The following is a 27,324-nucleotide window of genomic DNA, read 5'->3' on the forward strand; positions in this document are numbered from 1 at the left end:
TAGATGGATGGCTGGGTGGATGGATGGATAGATACACAGTTGAAGGGATGGATAATCATGGGGTTGATAGTGTGGGTGGCTGGATAAGTGAGCATATGGTTGGATGGATGGACAGGTGGAGAGTTAGGTCGATGGATGAGTTAATATATGTATGGTTGCCTAGAGGGATGACTGCAGGGATGTAAGGATGCATAGACAACATGCCTGGGTAAATGGCTGGTTGATAATGGGTGAGAAAGTAATAAAATATTATAAAATGCTCATTGTAAAATCTAGGCAGATGGGGTAAAATTATTATCATATTAAATGAAATATTTTTAAAAATGAGCTCAACTGGTGATATATTGGGGAGAAAAATTAATGTTACAAGAAGGCAGTGTGATCTCTGGGTCTAGAGACCTGGGTCCTACTTTGACCTTTGCTTCAGTTAACGTCACGACTTGAGCAACGACAAAGCTGATAAGGAGCAGGCACAGATATAGTTCTAGGCACCGTCCAGTGCTTTGCCCGCACACTCTCTCAAAAGTCACTCTATTCGGAAATTTCTTCTCCTTCCGTTTTACAGGTGAGAAAACTGAGACCCAAGGAAGTGAGATAATTTGCCTCAGATCCCACAGGAGTGAGATTTCAACCTGGGTCTACCTTAATACCAAATCCAGTTCCTTTGTGGGCCTCAGGGCTCATGCATGGTCTAGATTAGATGGTATTTGTGGTCTTTGTGACTCTGGTCCATGAGTCAGCAAAGAAAGAGGGTTTGGGTCATATTTCATTGAATTTATTATTACAAGTTATAAGTCAGTTTTACACAGAGAGTGGTCCCAGAAGGAACACCAGGACTAGCATGAAGCTTCACAAAGGCGCCTCAGGTCAGTGTTGAGGAGAGTCTGTGATTTCTGTCTCACATCCAGTCTGTGGCTTACTGATAGTACAATCCTAGCTGATGTGACAGGGTGGGGCTGGCTTCATCTCTACTTGGTCATGGTCTAGGCTTTATCTCTGTCATTGCTTCCAGATTGGTCATGTGACATCATCAGAGTCATCCAAATGTTGAGTCTTTGGTGTACATATGGTGTATGCATTTGTATACATGTGTGGACACGCATGTGGAGGTCAGAGACTGAAACTGTGTATCTTCTATTGTTCTCCACTATTTTTGGGTGTCCTTTGGAACCAGGAGCTCCCTTATTCAGATAGACAGCTGTTAGTGGTTCCAAGGTCCACACATCTCTACCAGCTCCCCACCACTGCGGACGCTACAGATGTTTGCTGCTGGATATGGCTCTCACATGGGTGCTGAGGAACAGAACTCTGGTCCTTAGATTGTGAAGCAGCCCTTCACCCGCAGAATCCCCTCCCCAGCCCCAGCATTGAACATTTATGGAGCCATTTGGAGAGGGGTACCCTTTCTCCTTCTGCAACAAAATCAATTCTGAGATTACCAAGGTAGAGGGACGATAACTAGAAAAGAAGTTTAAATACAGGGAGGGAGGCTGGGTTCAAAGACAAAGAATGCAACCTTCCCAGTGAAGTTACCCAGAAACTTGGATCCCACTGTGCCTGAGGCTATTTCATTCCTGTCCTTTTCAGGTTAGGTGAGTAAACCCCATTTTAAAGGCTAGGGCAGTCTGATTTGGAATTGTGAGTTCAGAGTAACAAAAAATTCAGTGTTCCCGCAGGCTTTTCCTCAATAAAATGGCCATGGGAAAAGTGCCGGCATTTATTTTATTTTGTTTTATTGTTTTTATTGCTTTGAGATAGAGACAGGCTCACTATTGTAGCCCAGGCTTTGCCACCTAGGAATTAAACATGCATATCATCACACGCCTAGGTAAAACAAAAGGCTAATGGTATGATAGACAGTTGCGTGGGTCTTTTAACTCTCCTGCCACTCAGGCCTTTATGGCTGCTGTTAGTCCATCTCACATCTGCCCTAGGTCTTTCCCAGTCCTGACTCCAGTGGACGGTAGGTACAGTCCCACTTGGACACATGGAACCAACCTGGATAATCTTCCCAATAAACCAAGGCACCGGCTGAAGCTTCATCTTTTTGATGTTGTTGTTCAGGGCTTCCAGGAAAACTTCATAGTCTGGCTTTGGAAGAACAACTCCAGGAAACAGGTCTGAGATAATTCCCTGTCAAACAAGAATTCAAAAGAAAGGGGTAGGGGTGGTAGCAGATAGGTGAGCTCACCCTTTCCTCAAAGGAGATCTACAAACTGAAGAAATGTTAGAGAATTTGCAAAGCTTGTTTCTTCCTGGACTGAAAATGTGTGAGTCATGATTTCCCAATTTTAGAAACCAGAAAATATTTACTAGGTCCATAGGGCTGTTTTCTAGTTGTGCCATAGACTAACAAGATGGGCAGTTCCCGACTTTATGGCCTGATAAGGAAGAGAGGCCTTACATGAGTTATGAAAGAAACCTATTGCATTAGAAAAAAAGCCATGACCTAGATCCAAAGCAAACTGTGAAAAGATTTCTATTGAGATTTGTAACCAAATAGGGAATTTTTGCTTTTTTTTTTTAACCATTATTAACACAGAGAGGGTTGGACAAATGGCGCAATAGGATGGGGAGAAGTCTTGGGCACTAAGTGCTTCCTGAGCAAGTATTCAGTCCTGGTTTGGATCCTAAACACCAATGTAAAAACCTGGGTGTGGCGACATGTGCCAGTTGGTGGGGTCTTGGAGCTTGCTAGCCGGAGAAGCTAGCTGATTCGGTGTGCTCCAGTTCCATTGAGAATTCCACAGTGAGTTCTAGGCCAGCCAGAGCTCCACAGTGAGTTCTAGGCCAGCCAGAGCTCCACAGTGAGTTCCAGGCCAGCCAGAGCTCCACAGTGAGGATCTGTCTTAAAAAGGAAAAGATGGAGAGCAGTAGACAACAGCACCTGAGGTGAACCTCTAAGTCTCTACATGCTCTGACATGTGTGTGCACGCATGTGCGTGTGTTCATGCGCGCGCGCGTATACACACACACACACACACACACACACACACACACACACGCTCAAAAGTGGGATGGCTGGAATGAGAAAGGATTTCAAGAGGTGGAAGATGTAAAGAGGTGCTGACAAAAATATTTCATTCTCCAAAATTGAGCCTGAGTCCTTGGTCAAAGCCCTAAGACAGTGTACCTGAAACAGGGGGACGTCTTGAGCCAGGAACTTGGCCAGGTTGACATCCAGCAAGGCCCGGAGCAGCAAAACACTTTCGTTCTCCTCTGGGTACTTAAGCTTCAGATTGCCTGCCGCTGTGAGCACAGACTTGACAGCCCGCATGCCATAGTCATAGTGATGCTGGGATGACAGCTGCTCGGAGCACAGGCGGTAGGTGGCGACAATCTTCTGGGCAAGACTGTGCAAGGGCAAAGACAAGTCCTCAGTCCTCGTGGCAGCTCCTTCAGATACCAGGCTTGCCCGTGGATTTAGTGAGCAAGTCTTTTTACCAGAGCCACCGTAGCGAACTAAGGAAACACAGCTCTTTTTCAAACATAGAATGAAAGCAAGAAAGCACATATATCCAACATACACCCTAAGTGAAATCACATTATACGCTTTGTGTGTGAATGCATGTGTACATATGCAGGCACACACAAGTTTGAAATAATACATTGAACTATTAACTGTGTCAATCCCTGAAGAGAGAGAGTAAGGTTTACTGGGGGGACGGTTACCTTTCCCATGCTGTGACATGACAGTACTGTGTGATATCTGGTTTGTTTTTTAATTCAAAAAAGCTAATTCAAAAGTGTAATATATATACATCACATTATACATGTATGCCTACTTCTTAGTCTTTCTGGACACATGGCTGAGAAGCACATTTCTCAGACTGCTGTATAGCTAGAGGAGGCCAGACGAATGTGTTCTAGCCAGCATTGGGCGAATAAGTGACATATATCAGGTCCAGGCTGGCCCATAAAAATCTCCTCCATGAGACATCTCATGCCACATCTTGAAGCCATGCTGTAAGTATCCCATGTTCCTGACTCACCCGCTGAGGAGCAATGTCCTGACCAGAAATGTCTATTTGGGATTCTGAGTGAGTATGAAGCAAACATTTGTCATGCTACACCATTGGGACTCGGGTGTCAGGGTTGCCCTGACTAATACGCTTGGGCATATTGCTCTTGTGACGATTCCCTTTAGAAAATGTATTCACTTTTAAAAACAAAGATTTCATGGTGTTCACACCTTAGCACAGGGTTTCAGCAGATGGTAAGTTGAATAGTCAAATCAATGTGATCCAGGTCCACCATAGGGAAAAAATAACCCTATAGCTTAGAGGACGCCTCTTGCCAAGGAAGGGAAATATATTTTGTGAAAAATTCTCTTAGGTTACAAAAAAGGAACACTTACACATTCCCCTGAAGAGATATTTATTGAAGCAACAAAATTTATTGATTACAGGAAAGACAAGGTAAAACAACAAGCAAACCAAACAAAATAGAAAAAAAAAACTCTACCTAAAACAGAAAACAAAACAAAAAAAATGTAAAATTTGTGTTGGTCAATATAAGCCATTTTATAATGTGTGCTGTTTTAAGTATATACAAACACACATAAAGACACTAATTACTGTGTGTTTTAGAAAACTGGGAGTTGCTTGAATCAGAATTAACACTATTAATTGGAGAAATAAATGTTATATTGCTAAAAATTTAACTAAATTGTTAAATTCATTAAATAATACTACATTTTTTTTCTGCAGCTTTGGAATCACTTCATGTTTTATTGTCTTGTTTTAAGCCCTTTAGTAATATGGGGTAAACGTGTTATTGTGAGGAGGAAGGACATGAGTGGTTACTGTTTTTACAGTGTTCGGATGTGTATAGCAGAGAAGAGCCCCTTTCATGGGCACCTGGGCCTTTTCTGTCAGGAATGGGGTCAGGACCAAAGTCAGGGCCATATGGTCTCAAATCAGCAAAATCAAGTTTCTTGAGTGTTGTAGAACATTAGTTAAAGGTATGTTATTTTGTTTACGCTGTTTGTTTAATGATGCAAAGATGTGCTGCATTCTTTTATGTGTTATTTGTTTAACTCTGTGAAGCTGTGCTACTTTGCCTGTCTAAAACTCCCGATTGTTCTAATAAAGAGCTGAATGGCCAATAGGTAGGCAGGAGAAAGAATAGGTGGGGCTGACAGGAGAGAAAATAAATAGGAGGAGAAGTTTGGGAAGAAAAGATCAAGCAGTAAGAAAAGAAGGAAAGAAGGACTCCAAAGGCCGGGCACCCAGATATGCAGGTGCCGTGGAGTAAGAAGTAAACAAAGGTATATAGAAAGGCAAAAGCCCAGAGGCAAAGATCGACAGGATAATTCAAGCTAAGAAAAACTGTCAAGAAACAAGTTAAGCTAAGGTAGGGCATTTATAAGTAATAAGAGTCTGTGTGTATTTATTTGGGAGCTGGGTGGAAGGCCCCCCCAAAAGAGTCAAAGAGTAAAAACAACCAACAACACTTGAGGTTTTATTCTTTTCCCTCCACACACAAAAAAGTTGCTCTTTAAGGGCAGGTGGAACCCACTGGGAAACAAACGGAACATACCTCCTGGAGTCCAGAAAGCCCATAGAATAGAGGGAGATTTCTCCAATGAGAGCATAATCTGGCACCATCATGGCCACTGTTCGGAATAAGGCCTGGGAAAGAAATAACCGGTTAGAACCAGAGCACACAAAATGCATACTTAGAGGAGTCACATCCACAGAGACAAAGAGAAGACACGTGATAAGCCAGTCAACCCCTCGACAATCAGGGAAGGACGGCCAAAGGACAGGCTAAGACAGACAGACAACCTCTGCACTGACTTTGACTGAGTTACATGCTATTACATTGGGTCTCTCAGAGTCGTATGGAAGGTTCTAGGAGCTGGTTTCACAATAATTTTTCACTCTGTGTCAAATGAGGACATCTTATAGCATCACCCAACTTCCCAGGATTCAGTAGGTTTTCAGATGCCGTTCAGGAATGCGAGACCAGCACGGAACATGAGAATTCTGAGATCAGGCAAGAGCTGATTTGATTCCTGTTCAGATACAGACCAGTTTGGGCAAGTTACATAATCTGAAACAAGTATATTTCCATTAAAATGAACTACCAGCTTTAGTCCTTTGTAGAAATAGCTGGGAACGAATGATACAGTATCAGTGAAGTTTTCACAAACAAATGTGGCCCGTTGTGGTGGTCTGAAAGAAAACAGCCCCCAAAGGGACTGGCACTATTAGGAGGTGTGGCTTTGTTGGGGTAGGTGTGGTCCTGTTGGAGGCAGTGTGTCACTGTGGAGGCGGGCTTTGGGGTCTCATATATGCTCAAGCCACTCCCAGTATTTATTTACTTCCTGTTTCCTTCTGAACAAGATGTAAGAACTATCAGTTCCTTCTCTAGCACCAAGTCTGCCTGCATGCTGCCTTGCTTCCTGCCATGTCAATGATGGACGAATGCTCTGAGCTGTAAGTGAGCCACCCCAGTTAAATATTTTCCTCTATAAGAGTTGCCATAGTCATGACGTCTCTTCACAGTGATAGAAACCCTAATTAGGACACCCCTAGTTAGCAATCAATGAACAACAGCTACTCTCTTTTTATCTTAGAACATAGAGGAGAAGGGGCTTGCCTTACTCTTACAGCTATCCAGCTGGATAGCCAGGACTAATGGAGGCTTCCTCACACCATTGCCTTCTGCTTCCTATAATGTCTGTTTCATGAGAGGTTTTTGTACAGGTCTAACACAGCTATCGGCTAGGATGAGTGCAAGGAGTCGATACAACAACTGGGTTATGAGAAAGTGAAATGGAGTACAAATTCTACTTTGACACCCACTAGCCTATGTCAGTCCACCTAGACAGACCTTGGTAGAGGGAATCTCCATTGAAGTGGTGGCGCACTCCTTTAATCCCAGCACTCCGGAGGCAGAAGCAGGTGGATCTCTGTGAGTTTGTAGCCAGCATGATCTACAAAGTGAGTTCCAGGACAGCCAGGGCTACTACACAGAGAAACCCTATCTCGAGAAACAAAACCGAAGAAAAACAATTGCCTCTATCAGAATGACCTGTGGGCATGTCTATGGGGCATTTCTTGATTTCTGATTGATGGGGAAGGGCCCTGCTCACTGGAACAGTGCCATCCTAGTCTGAGCTATAAACAAAAGGTAGTGAGCCGGGGAGGCCAGTAAGTAGTGCTCCTCCGACACTCTCTGCTTCCCTTTCTGCCCTAGGGTCTTGTTTGAGTTTTTGTCCTGACTTCCCTCAAAAATGGATCATGACTTGGAGGTGTAAGCTAAATAAGCCCTTTCCTACCTCTCTTAGGTAGGGTTTCAATTGCTGTGAAACAGAACAACTCTTTTTTTTTTCAGAACAACTCTTATAAAGGAAAAGGAAAACATTTAATTGTGTGACTCGCTACAGTTCAGAGGTTTAGTCCATTATCATCATGGTGAGAATCCAGGCAGCGTGCAGGCAGACGTGGTGCTAGAAAAGGAGCTGAGAGTTCTTAGATTCTGACTCAGGCAACAGGAAGTAAACTGAGATACTGGGCGTGGCTTGAGCATAAATGAGACCTTAAAGCCCGCCTCCACAGTAACGCACCTCTTCCAACAAGGCCACACCTATACCAATAAGGTCACACCTCCTAATAGTGCCATTCCCCCAAGTTGCTGTGGTCAGTGTTCTACCACAGCAAAAGAAAGCAAACAAGGACATCAACCTACAGGGGAGGAGCACTTGAAAGATCTTCTTGCCTGTTTTGTACTCCGAGAGCAAAGTTGGCTATCTGAACAAGCTTTCCTGGATACTACTCATAATCCATTTCTAGCAGGTAGATCAACGTGTACTAAAGTTGGTGATGAGGGTGTGGTCATATCTCTTCTATCATTTCTTTCTAAGAGGGTGGATAAATCCACAAAAAAGCAGGCCTAGAAAGTTTCTCACTCTATGGTCGCTCTTTTCAAGCAACTGGGTGTCAGACATTCTTTTCACAGAAGACCTAACCATCTTATATCCTTTGGATTTGTGATTCCATGAAAGCAGCATCCCAAGGCCAACTAGGGCCATCTTTCCTTGTCTCTCTTTCATACTTTTCTGAGGCACTTCCCTTCTTCCACTAGCAATAGGGCCTGTGGATGCTATAGTGTCTTAGGCCAGATCAACAATAGGCGTTGGATACACAGACTCTTGTTTTTTCTCTGGTGTGTCAGAACAGTATGCTTTAGAAAGGAAATGACTTGGGTTTTACTAGTTTAGTAATAAAGAGAGTTGATCAATATGGTTTAACCTAAGTTTTCCAGAGTTCTCTGCATTGAAATTTGGTATCCTCAGCAGAAAAAAAAAATAATGACATCTTGAAGTTTGTGGGCAAATGGATAGATCTAGACAACATTATATTGAGTGAGGTAACCTAGACCCAGAAAGACAAATATCATATGTACTCACTCGTGAGTGGCTTTTAGACATAAGGCAAAAAGAAGCCTATAATTCACAATCCCAGAAAACCTAGACAACAATGAGTACCCTAAAAGAGACATACATGGATCTAATCTACACAGAAAGTAGAAAAAGACAAGATCTCCTGAATAAATTGGGAGCATGGGGACCATGGGAGAGGGTAGAAGGGGAGGAGAGAAGAAGGGAGGGAAGCAGAGAAAAATATATAGCTCAATAAAAACAATTTTAAAAACATATAAAAAAGAAATTTGGTGTTCTTTCATAAATAGATGATCTTTGTTTGACCCTCAATTATTGTCTCTTTGCAGGATGTGAAGATTAGATGACTTCATAGAACAGTGCTAAATTTTCCATCCTCCCCTGGAAGGAGACAATGCAACAACTCCTCCTCGGCAATAGTCAGTTGGAGGTAAGAGGCGGCTGTTGCCTTAGCATTCATGACTCTCTACCATGCCTAGCTGACTTCTCTTTATATCAGCTGTCTGACCGCTATAGATAACCGCATCACACACTCTTACTATAGTTTCTCTGATATCCATTGCCATTCATCTTTATGTATTTATTCTTCCTCACTGTAAGACCTTGTTGGGGAGGTGTTCTCAGATCAAATATTATCTTACACTGGAAATATTAGCTATTCCTACTATTAGGCTAACTATGAGATCTTCAGGAGCATACTCCTAGAAATTTCTATGCTATAAATACATCTATGCTATATCAAATCAAGGCCAACATTTACCTTGAGGTTATCTGGCAGCTCAGCCCTGCCAGCATACCCAGGGTTCATGGTGATGAAGACGGCACAGGTTGGGTTCAGCGAGAGCTCAGTGCCTTCAAAGATGAACATCTTCAGCTTCCGAATAATGGCTTGTTGGATGCTGAGAATCTGCTGGGCTACCACTGATAATACCTCCACCTGTGGAAGGAATACCCCACTGGGGTGTGCTCTGCCAGCCTGCCTCCTCACTCTGCAAGGACGGACCTCAGCCATCTGAGAACTAGACCTTTATGCTCTTAATGACGAGCATAATTTGGGGATTTGGCAAGGAAATGCGTGTGTGTGTGTGTGTCCATGTGTATATGTGGTGTCGTGTGTGTGTGTGTGTGTGTGTGTATAACACATTTCCACAGTATTTTATCTTAGCATGGTGCTTGACACCCAAGAGGCTTTCACTGTCCACCAGTTCAAATCTCACTGCTTACGTTTCTGATTTCCACTCTAAATAGATTCTAAATAGTACTTTTTGTGATGTGTCTTTTTATGTTTTTTTACTACTATTGTAGACATCTATCATATTTTGTTTGTTTAATTCTTATTCTTTTTATTGGGTTGCAAGCATTTAAGAAGAAGGTCATTTCTTACTCATCTTTACCCCATGAGCTTATGCAGTTACATAGACTAGCTGCCCACCTAACCTGTGAATGGATAAATATGATCAGGAGGTTGGATGTGTTTAAAATACACATGCTGTCTCCTTGCACCTGTTTGTGTTTAGTATTTAAGTACCTACTCCATGCAAGGGCCATAGAGAAGATACACAGATGCTATTCTTAAGAGCTGAGAACTCAGAAAAAGGCCGCTTCATGTCCAAGCCCTTTGTTATGTCCCCAGGAAGGAGAGTTACCTCAATCCTATTGAATTCATCAAAACAGGCCCATGCTCCAGCTTGGGCCAGCCCCTTGAAGAATTTCCCCATGGCTTTGTAATCCAAACCGTCAGAGCAGTTGAAGACCACACACTGGAAAGAGGGAGGATTCAGGGTAAATTTCCTCATAGCTGAGTAATCAGAACCATAAACAGGGGCAAGGCTTCTCTCCTATTCTACCGAATGAACTGGGGTCCCCCTTTGCCTGTTAGGCTAAATTGTCTCGAACTTCTTGCTCTTGGGGTCCAGAGAGAGGTAGGAAGAAAGGGTAGAAATGGGTGGCACTTCCATACCTGCTTAGCCAAGGCTTTAGCCAGATCTTTGGTGGTCTCTGTCTTGCCTGTCCCTGCTGGACCCTCTGGAGCACCTCCAAGGTTGAGCTTCAGAGCTCCCATCAGAGTCCTAAGAGGAAAAGAAAAACAAGCCAAACACAAAATAATATCTCAAATCCTGAGATACAACCCTGGATTTTGTTTATTTTGAAACCTGCAAATAGAGGTCTCCGTCAATAATATGAACAATACATCACCATTGTAAAAAGTTGGTTTTGTTTAGCCTTGTAATTTCAGAGCCTAGCACAGTGCTTGGTGCATGGCAGAGGCCACCTAAATGCAGCTGCCTGAGAGAATGACTGGATGAATAATGGGATGCTTAGGGGTATCTAAGTGACCCAAATAGGAAGGGAAAATATTCCAATCCTACATCCTGAAGCTCACCAACACTGATGGAACGGAGACAAAAAAAAAAAAAATCCATGTGTCCCATTGGAGTATGCCCTGAGCTTAGGAACCACATTACAGTTCATATCTGCAGTGAGAGAGCAGAGGGCCTGGCAGGCATTAGAAATGAATGAGGACACAGGCCCCAAAGCCCTTGGAATACGTTTTTAGATGGCAGTGACATAGCAACTTGTTATTTTCTGCACTTGCTTCCACAGCTCTAATTAGATTTCAGGTCAGCTGATGTCATGCATGGTGTACGGGCACATTCGAGCCACGATTGTTCTTCATGACCACAGCTAATAATAGCATATGGTAGTCAGGGCTTCTGATGAATGAGTAGATTAGAGCTGCTCCCAGCACAGGGGGAGCACTGATGGTCATGTCAGATGACGGACATTTCCTTACTCTCATAATCATGCTGCCGTGTGTGTCATTTATTATAGCATGCTGAAGTCCTGAAGGCTGAGCAATAGATTGTATTTCCAAAGCAAAATTGCTGTATAATGAGCAGCATAAATGAAAGATTTCTTTTTGTTTGTTTAGGTTTTTTTAGTTTTTTGTTTGTTTTTGTTTTTGTTTTTTTTTTTGTTTGTTTTTCGAGACAGGGTTTCTCTGTAGCTTTGGAGCCTGTCCTGGAGCTAGCTCTTGTAGACCAGGCTGGCCTTGAACTCACAGAGATTTGCCTGTCTCTGCCTCCCAAGTGCTGGGATTAAAGGCGTATGCCACCACTGCCCGGCATGAAAGATGAATTAAAATCAGAAAATAAGAATTAATAATAAATAGGCAAATGATTTGAATGGACAATTTTCAAAAGAGGTACAAATGTCAAAGTGGGGGGGTCAGTGCCTTTAGTCATTAAGGAAGTCCAAATTCACACTCAAGTCAGAATGACTATCCTCAAGAAACCGAACCACAGTCAAAGCTGGCAAGGGGGGTGGGGGAATTTAACATTCATGCGCTGTTGGTAGGAAATGTTAAATCTGTGTGGCTGCTCGAGAGGTGCCTCAAATAAACCTGAAAATACTTCTACTGTGATTGAGTGATAGCCCTGCTAAGTATACACCCAAAGCCAGTGGACCTCAGAGGTGTTTGCACGCTCATGTTTGCTGTGATACTGTTTATAGAGCAAAGTTAGACATCAGCAGACGCGTCTGCCAGTAGATGAATAGATAAAGAAAATGCAGCATATATAGCAGTGGAGAATTTTATTCTGCCTTAAGAATGGAAAATTTGTCCATGGTAGGAAAATAAAAGGAGCTGGAGATTGCCATATTAAACAAAATAAGCCAGATTCAGTTTTTCCCCATGCGTGGAATTTAGATTTGGGAGAGAGAAAGACATTAAAGTAGAAAAGTGCTTCAGAAGAGGAAGTGGAGGTCAGTGGAGAGACAAGACAGGGCACTCACAAATGCCGTGTATTCTGGCCAATGAAAAGAAAACACATGACTGGAAAAATTTAAAGAATCTTAAAGCATAACACTTGGAAATATTTTTACAGTCTAGCTTTGTACTAAACAAATCTAGAAAAAAAATGTGTGTAGTACAATTCAGACACCTAGAAAATCTGGGTATAACAACGTTGGAAAGTCAATGGACCTAATGTTAGGAGTTGTAAAGAAAGGGGCCAAGCACTGCACTCCACGACGAGAAGCTCCTTCGCTGCACTGGACTTTCTTCAGTGCTGGGGATGGACCGCAGGGCCTTGGCTGCTCGCTAGTCAAATGTTCTCCCTTAGGGCCACATGCTTAGCCCTGCTGTCTGTGTCCTGACCTTCGGGGTCTATCACATGGCCCTGGGCTCTCCAGACGACACACTGAGTTTTGCTATTGCTGAGCTTTTCCCTTAGCAACATGTGACTGTCTCACTCATACACCAGTGCTGTGCTACCTGGTTCCGGTGTATTCGTCCATACTGGGATTCCCACTGGGTTCCCATTCCCAGCCAATTCCATTTGTGGTTGGTGCTGACAACTAAGGGCAAACTCCTGACATGTGAAATTGAAATGTAGAGGGTAAGGAACCCAACACTGTGACCTGCCCGGTGCCTTTCCCTCCTGCCTTCTCTTCCCATTCTTTAGCTCGGGGCTCCAGAGCTCACCTGTAGCAGCGGTCTGTGAGCGGAGTGATGACCAGGCGGGGGGAGTTGCCCAGGTACTCGTAGCCGTACAAGGCTTCTGTGGTTATCATCTGCACGTGAACGTCCTTTGCCTCCCAGTAGTACCGCAGCTGTGAGATCCACTGGAAGTCATTTAGACTGGTGATCTGATCCTGTGCCAGCTTGGCCACCACGTCACGGGCTAAGGGGACACCATGCGGAGACACATGCACATAGAGGTGTCAGAACTGCCCATCTTCACAGACTCCTCAGGCAGAAGAGGATGCTATCCAGGTCCTCAGGCCCTACGCTATCTCATGTTCTGGCATCTTCCTGGCCTGCTTCCAGCCTGCAGGTTGCAGGGGCTTTCACAAGCGGGAGTTTGCTTTTTCCTAGGGGCATGGAAGACTGTGCTGCCTTCTGTCAGGAAGTAGAGCAGAGGTCCTGAATGTGCACCCTGAAATCAGGTGGCCTGGTATAGGGTACTGACTGTCAGCTTGACTGAGTCTAGAGTCCCTAAAGAGACAAGCTTCTGGGAATGCCTGAAAGGAATTTTCAGATTAAGTTAATTGAAAGGGGAAGTGTTGTAGAATATTATTTTAAGGTGTGTTACTTTTGTTTATGCTCTGGAACATTTGTTTGATTGTGCAGATTGTTTGATTAAATAAAATTCACCTGCAGTCAGGAGGTTGCATCAGCGACTGACAGGAAGTCGTAGGGAGGAGCCAGGTAGAGAAGGGTTTATAATGAGGGGCAAGGAGCAGCATGGAAATTTCTTGGGAGACTCGAGGTGATCTGAGTGAGCTGCTTGCTATTCAGCCTCTCTGGGGACCAGGATTCTACCTCATCTTTTGAATCTTGAGTTCTTTAGCAGGACAGAGATTTGATAAGTTACTGTTGTATCTTTGAAAGAGTCGGTGCCTGAGGGAACAGAATTTCTTCAGGCAGCAGCTCTTGAAGCCAGACCGCCACTGGTAGGGGCGGAGTTTCAGTTGCTGAGGAGGATAGCCATAGCGTAAAAGAAAGAAAGCAACAGGGAAGACCCACACTAAACATTAGGGGCACCATTCCCTGGAATGGGGTCTATCCTGGACTGCATAAAAAGACCGCTCACTGAGCACTGGTGTTTGCTGCTCTCTGCTTCCTGGCTGTGGATGTGACTATTTGGCCCATATTTCTGCTGCTGTGCTTTTCCCACCATGGTGGTCTGAACCCTCAAACTGTTAGTCAGCATAAACACTTCCTCCTTCAGTGGCTTTGGCAGATATTTTGTTGTAAAAGAAAGGAAAATAACTGATACCCTTGGGTTCAAATTTTGGTTCCACCATGAACTAGCTTTGTGACTTTGGGACAGTTACTCAAACTTCTGTCTCTTGGTTGAGCAATCTGGAAGAGAGAGTATCTTATATCACCTGGAATAGGTAGGAGGACTCAAAGTAAATATACTGTGTATACAGATACACAATGGGGGGAGGCAGGACCAGAGAGTACTCTCCAACATAAACAAATATTATAGAAATATTACTTCATGTTATTATTATGAAATTCATGTGGACGAGGGTGGGGCTGACCCAGAGACTTTACAAGATAGTGACCCTGAGTGCTCACACATTCTCGATATGACCTTTTGGGCCCCATTCCAGGCTTAGGATGGATACCCTAGGACACTGGCATCATTTTGATCTGAGATGGCATGAAAAAGTATTCCACAAATTCATGGGTAGAGGTGTTTTTACTTCCAGCCTCAGGAAGCAGCTGGGTAATACATTTATTGGCTTCCTTTCTTCCTCTCATAGGATTTCGAAGCTAAGTTACTGACAGTGATAATTCCTGAAGTCGAAGGGTGGGTATGAACTTGTAGGAATCGTTAACTGGCTCGTAGGTGCTCATGGGATGAGAGCTGTTGAGATCTCTGAGTGGACTCTTACAGGTATGCATGAGGGAACACTTAGGAGCTGTCCTCACTGAGCAGTGTGCGTACAAGTGCATGTATGTGCATGCATACATGTGTGTTTATGAACCTAGCCACTCTGGGCGATAATCATGCCTGCACTCATCACCCCCTCCAGGTGGGTGTGTGGCCATGTGAGGAACAGAAGCCCCCTCCTCTCTTCCTGATCTCTCTGCCTGGTCAGACTGAAGTGAGCACCAGTCCTAAGGGAATAGATGTTGTGACACACTAGTAAGCTGATATATGAGCAAGAAAGACCTGTTCCCAGGCAACCAGCCTGGTCCAGCCCCAGTTTCCTTGGTGATGATGAAGTAAGGGTGTGGAGGTGGTTTATTTTCCATAAAGACCCCAATTCTTCCTCCTTGTCCTCCTCCTTTGTTTTCTTTTGTTTAAAGAGGAGCAGAAGGCGTTGTCTCTCATTACCTCTCCCTGCACAGCTGCCAATTTCCAGCCCCTTGGGTTTGGAAGCAGACAGAGAGAGGTGCCTTTGCCACTTCCAAATGCGGTGTCTCCCAGCACGTTATCTCTTTCTCTAACCACCGGCTCTTAGCCTGAGAAATGTTTGTGCAAATGAGAAAATGTAAACATGTAGCACAAAGCTCAGCACCTGGTGAAAATTCAGCATCATCAGCCGTGCTAACGAGGCAATCATTCACCCAGCTGGTGCCTGTTTAGCGAGTCGCTGTGATGGGAGGGGCTTTGGCACTGGGTCCTCAGTGCTCTCAGACGGACTGGGAAGCCCTGAGGCATCCCATTCAGAGACTCAAATGACGTGCCTAGCCAGCTGCTTTTCCTGGACTGAGCGACACCAAGAGTCTGTACTCTTACCGTGGACATCGATGACGGTGAGGGCCCCGAGAGTGAGCCTCGCCCCACTGCTCAGCTTCCCGCGCACCAGCTCGACAATCTCTGCGATCTGGTCATTGCTCTTCTTCAGAAAGTCCTGGCAGGGCCACAGGAAGAAACGTTTACTCAAAGTGGATTCTCCTCCAGCGGTTCCCATCTTGAGGGCTGACATCCAAAGGTCCAAGCCAGACCTGGATGTCCTCCCTCAAACCATCCTTTTCCTCACCCCATACATTAACCTCAAGATGGATCTTCTAATTAAAAGAGGCCACAGACAAAGCTTTCGGGGCAGACATGCACAATTGAGGATGCTTAGAGTAAGGACAGTCTCACTGTGAGGCGGAAAGGCATTTTGGGTGACGAAGCGCTGATTCTTGTTTTGCACCTGACTGTGTTCACATGATTGTATGCACTTGTCAAAACAGAACCGTGTGCTAAAATGGGTGAGTTTTGTTATATGTGTAGTGCACAGTAGTCCTGAATTAGCAAAAGGAACTTTCTCAGATAAAAGAGACACAGGGAACAGGCAGGACAAGCTGGACAGATAGGTGGGACATTCATCTTTACCCATGAATCACAGCCCCTGGGAGACTGAGGTAGGAGGGGAATAGCCTGGGCTACATAGGAAGACATGACTTCACTTACAAAAAGATAAAGAGGAGGAGAAAAAATGCAGCATGTAACCCTGGACAGAGTCTTGGCTTAGGAAAAGGTTAGACCTTTAACAGGGCAACAATTCAACTGGCAAAGTTAAAAGGTCTATACAGTAATAGATCATTATTGATTTCCTGATTTGGATCATTTTATTTTGGTTCTCCCTGATATTCACATCTGATGATCTAGATAAAGGGTATATGAGAATTCTTTGTTTTATTTTTGTGAGATTATATATAAGCCTTGTATTCAAAATGAAGAGGTTAAAAAATAAAAAGAATTTTTTTTTGAGGCAGGGTTACTCTGTGTATCCCTGGCTGTCCTGGAACTCACTCTGCAGACCAGTAAAAATTAATTATAAAAGAAATATGAGAAAGGGAGACCACTTGAGATCAGCTTCCACCATTTCAATTTTCTCGCAATATGCTTTGGAGTCCATCGAGCCTCTAGGTGTGTGAAATTCGTAAGGCTGCAACTAAGCCAGAAAGCTCCCCTGAGGGTTGAGATCAAGTTTGAGAGGCATGGGCACAATGTCTGATATGAATAAGGCACCCCATAAATGGTGGTGCTATTCTTAGTTATAATGTGCCCAGCATGTAGAAATAAAGAGGTTCCTACTGCTTTCACTGTCCATGAATTGCTGTCTGAAAAGCCCTTGGAGATGGAGATGCCCCACAGTGCTCTGGAACTCCCCTGCCTACGGTACAGCTGCTGTCTCTAAGCCAGACAACAGGCTCACGTCAAGAATCTGAGACTCCTTGCTGCTTGTCAGATGGGTTAGTTACGGATTCAAGACAGAGTCAGCCTTTTTTCCAGAGAGGTGACAGAGCATCCTCAGGCTTACACAGTGCCAGGGGCATTGCAGCAACATACGATCCGGCCTTATATCAGTATGTTAAGTAATTACGGTCCCGCATGTTAAACTGGATTGTAATATTACTGGATTTTTATGTAAATCATATAGTTTTAATTTGGAACTTGTACGTAGCCCAAGATAGGATTGCAATCTATACTACTCAGAGTTGAGGCAGTGGAAGGATTTGGGGGGAAAAACGCTAATCAGTTCATTTATTATTCAATATTGCTACAAATGACAATGTATACAAATGTTCTGTCCAGATAAACCTTTCAAAACTTGAATTTGGACTGTTTTGTGTGGACAAGGTTGCTGCAGTGCACTGCGCCTTCCACCCTAGTCTCCTGTGCGTTCCATCCTCAGAGCTACGCACATTTAATTCCTCTCTGGAACAAGCTTCCTTGTCGTTTTTACTTGGCCAGTTGTCACTCATGGCTCAAGTCTCTCTTAGACAAGAATTTTGCAGGAGAGCATCCCCAACCCTAGCCCTTCTCTCAGATTCCCTCTTTCCTCCCACGCCTCTGGTACCTCTCTTCCTTCTTTATTACAGTTCTAAGCCGGTGCCTTTTTAGCCCCCTTACTAGACTGATTCTGGATCCATGGGAACAGTGATGGTGTGATTACCTTATTTACCTCTGGTTACTTTTTCCTAGCAGCAGTCTCAGACACTAAGCCAGCATTTATTAAATGAATAATGAATGGATACGTGGCAGATGGGTGGCGAGATTGGGGAATGGACAGCTGAAGTAATGGACACTATGTGGGTAGATGGATGGATGAACGGATGGAGAGAGGGCTGGAGGAACAGATAGGTAAATGAGTGTGTAGATGGATAAGTGGAGGGAGGGAGAGAGGAAGGGATGGATAGGATGATAAATGGATGGTAGATAAATGGATGGACGGCGCCTGGGTGGACAGATAGGCAGAAGGATAAATCGATGAGTAGATGGATTTACACAGATGAATGGAGGAATGGAAAAGTGGACAAATGGATACATAGATGGGTAGGCAGATAGATGATTATTGTGTGACAGCACCTGATTCCTGTAGAAGACCATCCAGTGTTTGTGTGTGTGTGTGTGTGGTGTGTGTGTGTGTGTGTGTGTGTGTGTTATGAGAAACTTCTTCTGTCTCCTGTCTACAGGCTGAAAACAAACAAATCGGAGCATAGGCACGCAGCTATGAAAGTCAGACACTTTCTATTTCTGAAGTTTGCAACGATGTCATGAATGAAACTTGCATCCATGTATTAGGCATTAGTCACATTGATTTCCATAAATTTTAGCTTTGGGTAGGTACCAATCTTTTAATTTTGATATCTAAGCAAATCATGGTAATTAAAGGTATGTTTTGGTCCGTAGCCAAGATTCCATAGGCAAATCTCAGGGATCCGGTGAATTATCTATGGCTGAGGTGGAGCTGTTACTCATTCACTGAGCATATGTTTAGTGAACACCTACTATGTGCTCAACACTGCATGAAACCACATAACTGGGAACAGAACAAACACGGCCTCTCCCCTATTGAGTTCACAGCTTAGTATCTAAGCACTGGCTGGTTCATTAGCATCTGTTTAATCTTCCTGTCACACCATGACTCAACGTAACAATTCCTTGAATTTCACAGATGACTGACACTTGGGTTGATAAGTTGCTCATGGTCACAAAATCAATGAGTAAATGCGTTGGGATGAGATGTCATGTCCACCAGGTCTCGTGCTCTGAAGCCTTGGCATCAGCTGGAAATGCAGGTTTGGGTCTGAGGATATGCAGGATGGAAGTACACCAGGTCTCCCAGAGAAGGCAGAAGGGAGAACTGGGGACAGGGGACTTGGTTGGGATTGGGGCTGGAAAGAAGGGGGCAGTAGCAGAAAGAAAGAGGCAAACATGGCCTCCTGTCTCCAGGAGAATTGTTGGAAAGTCTCCCACGTAACCCCCCGCAAGCAAGAGCTGGTTACACTTAGCATCTTGCCGCTCAGGATTTCTACATAGGAAAACCCACACAGTTAGCAGTAGGCTCCAAAGAGATCCCCAGATCCAGATTTCCCACTTCACTGTCTCCTTGACAACTCTTGACTTCCGCGATCCCTGTTCTAAATGACCCAAATGACTACTCTATCCTAGCTCATGTTGGCTCTCCTCTGTAGGTTTTAAGGTGTGCTCACTTACCAGCAGGGTGTCTTCAACTAGGGCTTCAGACACCTCCTTGGTCCAAAAGATGGAGGAGACACAGATAACTACCTGGCCAGGCCACTGCAAGACCCAGGCCTTACGAGGGACCTGGGAAGGAGCGGTGGTGTTGACTGTAGAATCGGTTCTTCATGTGTGATTTAAATTGACTTTCTATAACTACCCCCTAAGCTGCCCACACACTTCATCCTAATAGTAAAACAAAAATCCCCTTGTATCATCCTAGAACTCACTGTGTAGACCAGGCTGGCCTCAAATTTACAGAACTCTGCCACCAGAATACTGGGATTAAAGGTGTGTGCCACCCATGCCAGGCTTGGGATTCGTGATTTATGTCTTTGTCCCAAAGGTTTGTGCAAAAGGAAAACAAAACAATTTCTACTCTGCATGATTTCATCACTTCAAGACTTTTTTTTTATGTGACCAAGGTAGTGTTTGGACAGCATTCGATCCTCACCTTTTAGTGGCTGTGTTATATCATGGTGCTGGGGCATGCTTTCTTAGCTAAGTCCTCTTCCCCTAGCTTTTGTTTCCTAAACTTAAGATCTGGGTGAAGCCTGGCTTGGTGGTGCAAGCCTGTAATCCCAGCGTAGGGGAGTTGGAGGCAGGAGGATGGGAAGTTCAAAGGTGTCTTTGGCTGCATAGTGGGTTTGAGGCCAGCCTGGGCTCCGTGAGACCTTGTGGATCAAGTCTGCTTGAAGTTGTACATAGTTATTATCACAACACAGTCATGTTTGTCATTTATATCTTGTCTATGATGCTTTTGCGCTGTAGGGCAGAGTTAGGTACTGCAGCCATATTCTGGCTCACAGAGGTGGGGGTGTTCGCTTGGCCTTTCATAGAAAGTGTGAACTCCTGATAGCTAACTTCACACTGGCAGTTCTTGCTCTGAGACTCAGAACTTATCAGGGAAAATGGAATTTAGATTTTGAAATCTGCTATGTGGGACAGCCAGGTTGGTCTTTAGAACCTTTGTGCAAAGGCATTAGGTGCACATGTTTGTTTGATAGACGGAGTCTTACCATGAGGTAGGGCCTGGAAGTAAGGCCCACACTTAAAGAGGGGACAAAACTCAGACACTGCTAACAGGATTCTGGCTGGAGGCTGGCTGCTGAAGATTTGTCACAATAGGTTATTTTTTCTTAGGCTTTGGGTTGTACTTGTTTCCATTAAGGCTTTTGGGGGCTTTGAATGTCACTCACAGGTGATCCAAATGAATGCCCACCTGGAAGGGGAACTAAATGGAGCCATCAGTCCCATGTGACAGAAAGCAAAGCCCCTACTCCCATCCAACCCTCATCACCTAGGTAACTCTTCTCTTCCATATCTGCTTCGACCAGCTAACTCCACCAGGAAAATGCTCACTGCCCTCGGATTCACAGGTCAAAGGTCCCAGAGAAGCTCAGAGAGGTAGGTTTCCGGAGTACAGTCAAGGTCCAGGTGAACTGGCCCATCCAGACCACTCCCCCAAGCTTTCTCTACAGTCCCAAAGCCCTGGCATAGGTATTCTAATTCCTGTTTACCTCAGCGTATGCTTCAATCCCATCTCCGATAACTTGCCGCATACTGGCCAGCATCACCTGCTCCACCTGCTGTAGCCACTTTTCCACCATGCCCTGTGGGGAGATAGAAACAGCAGGAGGCAGCAACTGTCAATCAAAGCTGGACAGAGACCGTGGGAGGAGCCCAGATCTCTCTTTGGAGCAGGCTTGGGGGAATTGCTGCCTTTTCAAGCCAATATTCTTTGACTAATTGCTTTATGCTTATTAACAGCTATCTAATAAGTGTGTCTCCTCTAAGTTCATGTCATCTCCTCAAGCCAGCAGCTTCTCAGGAGGCAAATGAAATCCTTATTTTAATAAACTTCTTCTTTTTATATTTTATTTTAAAATTATGTGTATGCATACATGTCTATGCATGAATTTGTACCTGTGAGTCCAAACGCTTGAGGGGACCAGAGGCATGACACACCTTGGAACTGGAGCTACACACAGTTGTAAGCCAACTGACAGGGATGCTAGGCACTGAAACTGGGTCCTCTGTAAGAACAGTATTACCTCTTTGGGCGCTGCTCTTTCCCACAGGACTGGCAATCACTTAAATTTTACTCCTTATCAAATAGCTTGGAGTAGCAGCACTGGCTGTAATCTAGCACTCAGGAAGTTGAAAGAGGAGGACCTCAAGTTTAAGGTGAGGCAGGCCTAAATAACGAGACCCTGCACCGCCCCCCTCTCCAAAGAGTGTACATCTGAAAAGACAGGTTAGGTGGTGTGAAATTTTTCACCAATTCTATGTTTTCTCTGAGTGGGTCATTGATTACCTGGGCTCTGAAAGTGTCACCAGGTCACCTGGAATCTGATTCTTGTTACTGCGTCTGTCATCTTTAGTCAAGATCTTTCCAGTTTTATTTGTGGCCTCCAGTATAATCCCCATCCTAGAGATGGGTGAACTGAGGCCCAGGAAGATGGAGTAACTATTAAAAATGATTTAGTTGTTAAGTATTGGGACCCAAATGTTCTACACCACAAACTAGAGCCCAAGATCTTAGCCCAGGGTACACCCCCCATCTCCAGTTTGCTCTGCTGTGAAGAAAAGAGCTCCCCTCAAACACACAAGGGGTTTACTTTGGCTTTTGCTGGGTAGATTGTCTGTATGAATGGAACAGTTTCTTTTTCTGAGCTGATCATGCCCATGATTTCCAGGTTGTCTGTGAACTCCAGCTTGGCGATTCCTTCAAAGCACTTCTTCAAGTGTGGCTGCACACGGAGTGGGTCCTTTGTCTCTGACAAGATCTCCAGAAGCTCATCATTTGACAGGAAGAAGAACCTAGCTCAAAGTAAAGAGAATATTGTCACAAGGAGCTCTTTTGAGGGTTCACATTTCCAACAAGGGGATGCTCCTGGCCAGTGGATCCTCCCAGGTGATTACCAGCTGCATCCCAAGGTCTTTCCTGGGCCTGGCTCCTCTCCTCCATCACCCATCTGGTCTATGAAAGATCACTTTGACTCAGAGAGCAAGAGAAAGAATAGGAGTAGGCATGTATGAGCTCATCACTGCAGGGATTGGAATGATCGGCTGGTGTTCAGCACTGCTTGTACTTCAGGATCGCCTGGGGAGCTCCTAAGAGTTCCAATGCTGAGGTCCAAACACCTAGAGAGTGCCTTGTATCTGATGTCTGATAATGTCTGGGGAAATCTTTAATGTCTTAAATCCTGACTGACCCTAGCACGCAGTGAGTGTCAAGAACCTCTAGATAAGAGGAGATTGTCTTTCTTGTCTATAGATATGCCAGAAAAAGTTAAAGGTAGAAAGGAAAACGTTTGTGAAGTACATTATATATTTGCATGAACATGCCCTTATGTAATCCAGTACAGCAGATAGAACAGTGTGTTTGTAATGAACCTATATGCAGCCAGAGACCTCTTTTTAAGTGGAGGTGGTAGCCACTTCCCCACTTGCTCAGGCTCTAAAGATGTGAAACCAAACCTCCAAAAATATATGTTCAAGGCATCAGCCTCTTTTATGAACCTGGGACTGAAAATTCTATAAAGAAAGGGTCCATGGGATTATGGTCTTGCTTAGTATGATGGATTACAAGTTGTCCATAGTGCCATAGACCATGGTGCCAGCCCAAGCTAAGGGGAACAATTGATTTTGGCATCTCTTGATCCTAGGCCATTTCTCTGTCTTGCTTTGGCTGGCAGAATCTAGTGAACACAAATGTGTTCAATGTCCAAGCCTTAAACATCAGGAGACCTTATCATTGGCACTCTTGATGCTCCTGTGACCATTGAACAAACCTAGGCAAACCTTCCTAGTTCCCAGAAGCAGGAATCCAACCACCAGGCAAAGGATTAGGACCAACTGCCAACTGACTGTTAGTCACATTGAGTGAGCTCCCAACAGAAACACCATTCAGTTAAGCCCAGCCCAATGTGCCATACCATACAACTGTGAGCTAAATCAATGGCTTTTTAATATATAATTTATTTAACTTTATTTTATGTAGATTGGTGTGAAGGTATCAGATCCCCAGAAACTGGAGTTACAGACAGTTGTTAGCTGTCATGTGGGTGCTGGGAATTGAACCTGGGTCCTCTGGAAGAACAGCCAGTGCTCTTAACCTCTATGCCATCTCTCCAGCCCCCTGGCTGTTGTTTTATGCCTCTAAGTTTTGGAGTGTTTGTTACATAGCAAAACAAACTGATATACTATGCACGGTATTGAGAAGGTAGGAAGGGTTCAGTAACTCCTTTTAGGCTGACTGAATGATCAAAACCTAACGAGGATGTCAGTTTCTACCATTTCTAAGTAATACTCAGTTGGGTGATTGATCTCTATTAATTATGTGCAAGGCCCAAAGACAGAGTAACAGTGTAAAATCATTTAGCTTTCTGTACTTTTTAAGAAAAACTAGTTCATGTGACTATCACCAACAGTTCAAAGTATTCAGTGAAAGTGATTGATTTTATTTTACAAAAAAATGCATAAACTCTTGAGATATTTCCGTGAGCGGTAATGTGTGTTTAACTCAGGTAGAAATGTATCTCAAAGATATTAAATATTTGAATATCACATCAAGACTCCTTGGGTTTGAATTTCAGCTTGGACATCTATCAGTTTTGTCTTTCCTGGGGGGAAATTATTGTTTTCTCGCTTAGAAAGTCAAGATAATTATAATGATTCCATTGTTATAGGATTATTCTAAAGATTACCTAAGTATAAATCACTTAGTGTGATGTCCTGACACAAGATGTAACTGCTGTATTAGTGTTGGCTATCACTGTTCTTACTAGTAATGGCAGCAAAAGGCTGGAACTAAAGGTCTTGCGGCTGAAGAGATGGTTCAGTGAAGAGTGTGCTCCACTCACGCAGAGGACCTGGCTGCTAGCTATTGCCTGTAGTTCTACCTCCAGGGGATCCAGTGCCCTCTTCTGGCCACTGTGGACATCTGCCCTCATGGGCATGCTCCCACACATGACATACATAAATAAAATAAAAATATTTTAAAAAGCCCAAACCTCAGGAGGTTTCCAGAATTTAATCTCTTCTCAATGATGTGCTTCCAAGTTAACGTTTCTTCTGCTGTTTGTGTTTGTCTGTGTTGTCTAAAGGAGGAGCCATTGACCACAAGTAGTTCCTTATGTTAAAAAATAGTATTAAATAAATTAAAACTTCAGTTTCTGAGACACTTTAAAATGTCCAGTGGTAGTCTGGAGAGATGGCTCAGCAGCTAAGAGCATTGGCTGCTCTTCCAAATTCAGTTTGATTTCCAGTAGCCACATGGATGCTCACATCTGTACCAGGGGATCTGACACCCTCTTCTGGACTCCTTAGGCAACAGGCATGCAAGGGGTGCACAGACATTCATGCAGGCCAAACATCCATGCACATAAAATAAAAATAACAAACAATGGGCACAAATGGCTATTGACTATAAGACAGAGCAAATAAAGAATATGAGAAAAGAGTTCGCAGAGAGCACTGTACTGAGCAGATACCAAGGGAATTTCTCCCACAGATAAACCCAAAAGCATCACCACTGTACCTGTAAAACCCTATCCTTTCTTCTTGGTGGAGAGTAGAGAAGTAAACTTTGTATCCAGCCATTTTACAGATTCTCATTGATGCCCTTTGAGGTAGAATCTCATGTAGCCCTAGTTGGCCTTCAACTTTGTAGCTGAGAAATGACCTTGAACTCTTGGTTCTTCTCCTGCCTCTGCCTACCAGGTACTGGGATTATAGGTATGCAAACCTACAGCCTATTGAGTTAAATGACATGGAGTGACCGGCCACAGGGAACTTGGCATGGATAGACCTGCAGGAATGAGATCTCTCGGAAGTAGCCCTCTAAAACCACGCTGACTTTTACATAAAGCATGAACTTTTGTAGGAAAAAGATAAATATTTATGAAAATTACTGTACCAGGAGCTATAAATGTTAATGCTCAAAAAATTAGCTGACGGTTCTGTTTTATATGTAGCTCATTGACCTGCACAGAAACACGAAAAAACTAAGAGTCATTTGTGTTATCATATCTCAATTTCATCCTGAGAGCCCGAGTCTCAGATAGATCTGCTGAAGGTCTTCCAGGGAATGAATAGAAAATCTTGGATCTCAAGAGATATCTCTTTAGCTCTAAACACTAGGTCTTAATCATAACTATTATGCCCTTTCTGGACAGAAACAACAATATTGACTGGTCCAAGTGAAGATGTAACCCCTACAGAATCCATTCAGCTTCACTCCAGATGATGGCTAAGGAGGCATGTTAATTCCTAGATACCATCTCTTGGGGAACAGGGAAGCAGGAATGGACATAATTCAAATCTAACATGAAAAATGTAATTCCATCCACATATGGCCTTGGAGGGCAGGCCCCAATAAAAGAACAATCCTGCATACCTGGGGAAAAAGAGTCTTTTCTTTTCCAGGTAGTCATTCAACCCCCGTTGGATGTCTTCCAATAGAAGGTTGGCTTCCTGAAGCTTCTCAGTCATTCTTGGCTGGTCAGCTGCCACCAGGACCCTGGTATCTTTTACCTGGATTACACACACACACACACACACACACACACACACACACACACACACACGTGAGAATCACTATGCATACTTGAGTTTGGTCATTGTAATGAATTCACAATCAACCCACCAACTAGTAATGCTGCTGAGCCAGCTTCCCTAGTCCCACAGGGCCGACTCAGTGAGCATGACTGCATTCCTTCAATCATGGTTGACTGGGTACAGGTTGGGCATCACAATCTCGCTAAATCAATTTCATCTGAACATTTTGGAGGTCTAAAACTTAGATCATGGCATTCTGTTCTGGTCTGTGGGGACCCCTTGATCAAGGAGCTTTGGGGCCGTGTAAGGATCATCTCCTGCCAGATGTTTTGTGGCAGAGCAGGCTAGTCGGTAGGGAGCACCCCAAGTGGGAAAAGTAGAGAGAGGAGTATGGGCAAGGGGTATACATAGAGTGCTGGTGAGCTCTGGAAGGTTTCCTCGACTCTGGTGACCCTTTGGGAGGCCAGAATACACTTCTATTCTTGTGTTCTATGAGTCACCCAGTAATTTTTCTTGGCCTCCACTTAGTGGGTTTCTATAGCACATGACCAAAGAAGAATAATGTCAAATCTGCTCCACTGACTGGGTCCTATAATTGCCCTCCATACCTCACCGCTAGAGTCTGGACTCCAAGTCATCTAAGCAGTTATACTCCACCGAGATAAAGTCTCAGATCATGTACCACATTTTTTTTTCAAAAAAGGAAAACTACATCCTTTCAGGAGATACATCTTAGCATGTGTAACTCATCCTTCAAGGCTTGGTTCTAACGTCACCTGCTTTGGAGATCTCCTGGACACTCCGGGGAGAGTGTATTACTCTCTATCATCTATACGCTATTTGCACACACACACAGCTTGTGTTCAAGCCTGTGTCCTCCTAGCAGAGTTATAAGAGAGTGGAATTCATGTTCTTCTTAAGTAGTTTCTGACTTCTAAGATTATATCTGAGTCATCACATTTACCAAAAAAAATCATAAATAACTGAGTATCAATATGCACCACTATTTGATATCTAAAAGGATTCCTAACCTATGAAAATGTTATTGCATCGCTCTTTGACAAAGCCTTTTATCTCATTAGACATGAGAGATAAATAATGTAAACTGCTAAGAACTATCTATAGGCAGGTAAGATTTCAAAACCTTTCTCCTTTTCATATACTATATTTCCATACTTGAAGTTTTAATAAATTATAACAATGATTTAAAATGTCAATTTTAAATTTTACTTGGTAGTGTCAGAGGATGTAGACACAAAGCACCATGATAATATTTTCTGCTGGTGAGACACAAGAGATAAAACTCACCGCCTGACCCATCAGTGATTTCCAGTAGGTGTCCACAGTGCCAAATTTCTTGCCCTCTTC

General features: G+C 43.8%; 1 protein-coding gene across 9 annotated transcripts in view; it reads right to left on the reverse strand.

Moving 5' to 3' along the window:
* Dnah3 (dynein axonemal heavy chain 3) overlaps positions 1 to 27,324 on the reverse strand; it is a 235,906-nt gene that overhangs the window by 160,193 nt on the left and 48,389 nt on the right. For 8 of the 9 annotated variants that reach the window (XR_006020847.1, XM_042055422.1, XM_038346132.1 and 5 more), the window contains 13 exons: positions 27,265 to 27,324; positions 25,796 to 25,932; positions 22,014 to 22,215; positions 20,913 to 21,005; positions 19,369 to 19,479; positions 15,673 to 15,787; positions 12,897 to 13,095; positions 10,371 to 10,479; positions 10,057 to 10,170; positions 9,171 to 9,347; positions 5,542 to 5,633; positions 3,134 to 3,353; positions 1,999 to 2,133 (listed from right to left, as the gene is read on the reverse strand). The exon at positions 27,265 to 27,324 is cut by the window's right edge and continues 120 nt beyond it. Coding sequence is in view for 8 of the 9 variants with exons in the window: in XM_042055422.1 (XP_041911356.1) it covers positions 1,999 to 2,133; positions 3,134 to 3,353; positions 5,542 to 5,633; positions 9,171 to 9,347; positions 10,057 to 10,170; positions 10,371 to 10,479; positions 12,897 to 13,095; positions 15,673 to 15,787; positions 19,369 to 19,479; positions 20,913 to 21,005; positions 22,014 to 22,215; positions 25,796 to 25,932; positions 27,265 to 27,324 (1,764 nt within the window). In the remaining variant the exon portion in view is untranslated. The remainder of the gene's footprint in view (positions 1 to 1,998; positions 2,134 to 3,133; positions 3,354 to 5,541; positions 5,634 to 9,170; positions 9,348 to 10,056; positions 10,171 to 10,370; positions 10,480 to 12,896; positions 13,096 to 15,672; positions 15,788 to 19,368; positions 19,480 to 20,912; positions 21,006 to 22,013; positions 22,216 to 25,795; positions 25,933 to 27,264) is intronic. The other variant, XM_038346125.1, reaches the window with a different exon arrangement.

The sequence above is a fragment of the Arvicola amphibius genome, chromosome 1 (genome assembly GCF_903992535.2).
Source record: "Arvicola amphibius chromosome 1, mArvAmp1.2, whole genome shotgun sequence".
Lineage (NCBI taxonomy): Eukaryota > Metazoa > Chordata > Mammalia > Rodentia > Cricetidae > Arvicola > Arvicola amphibius.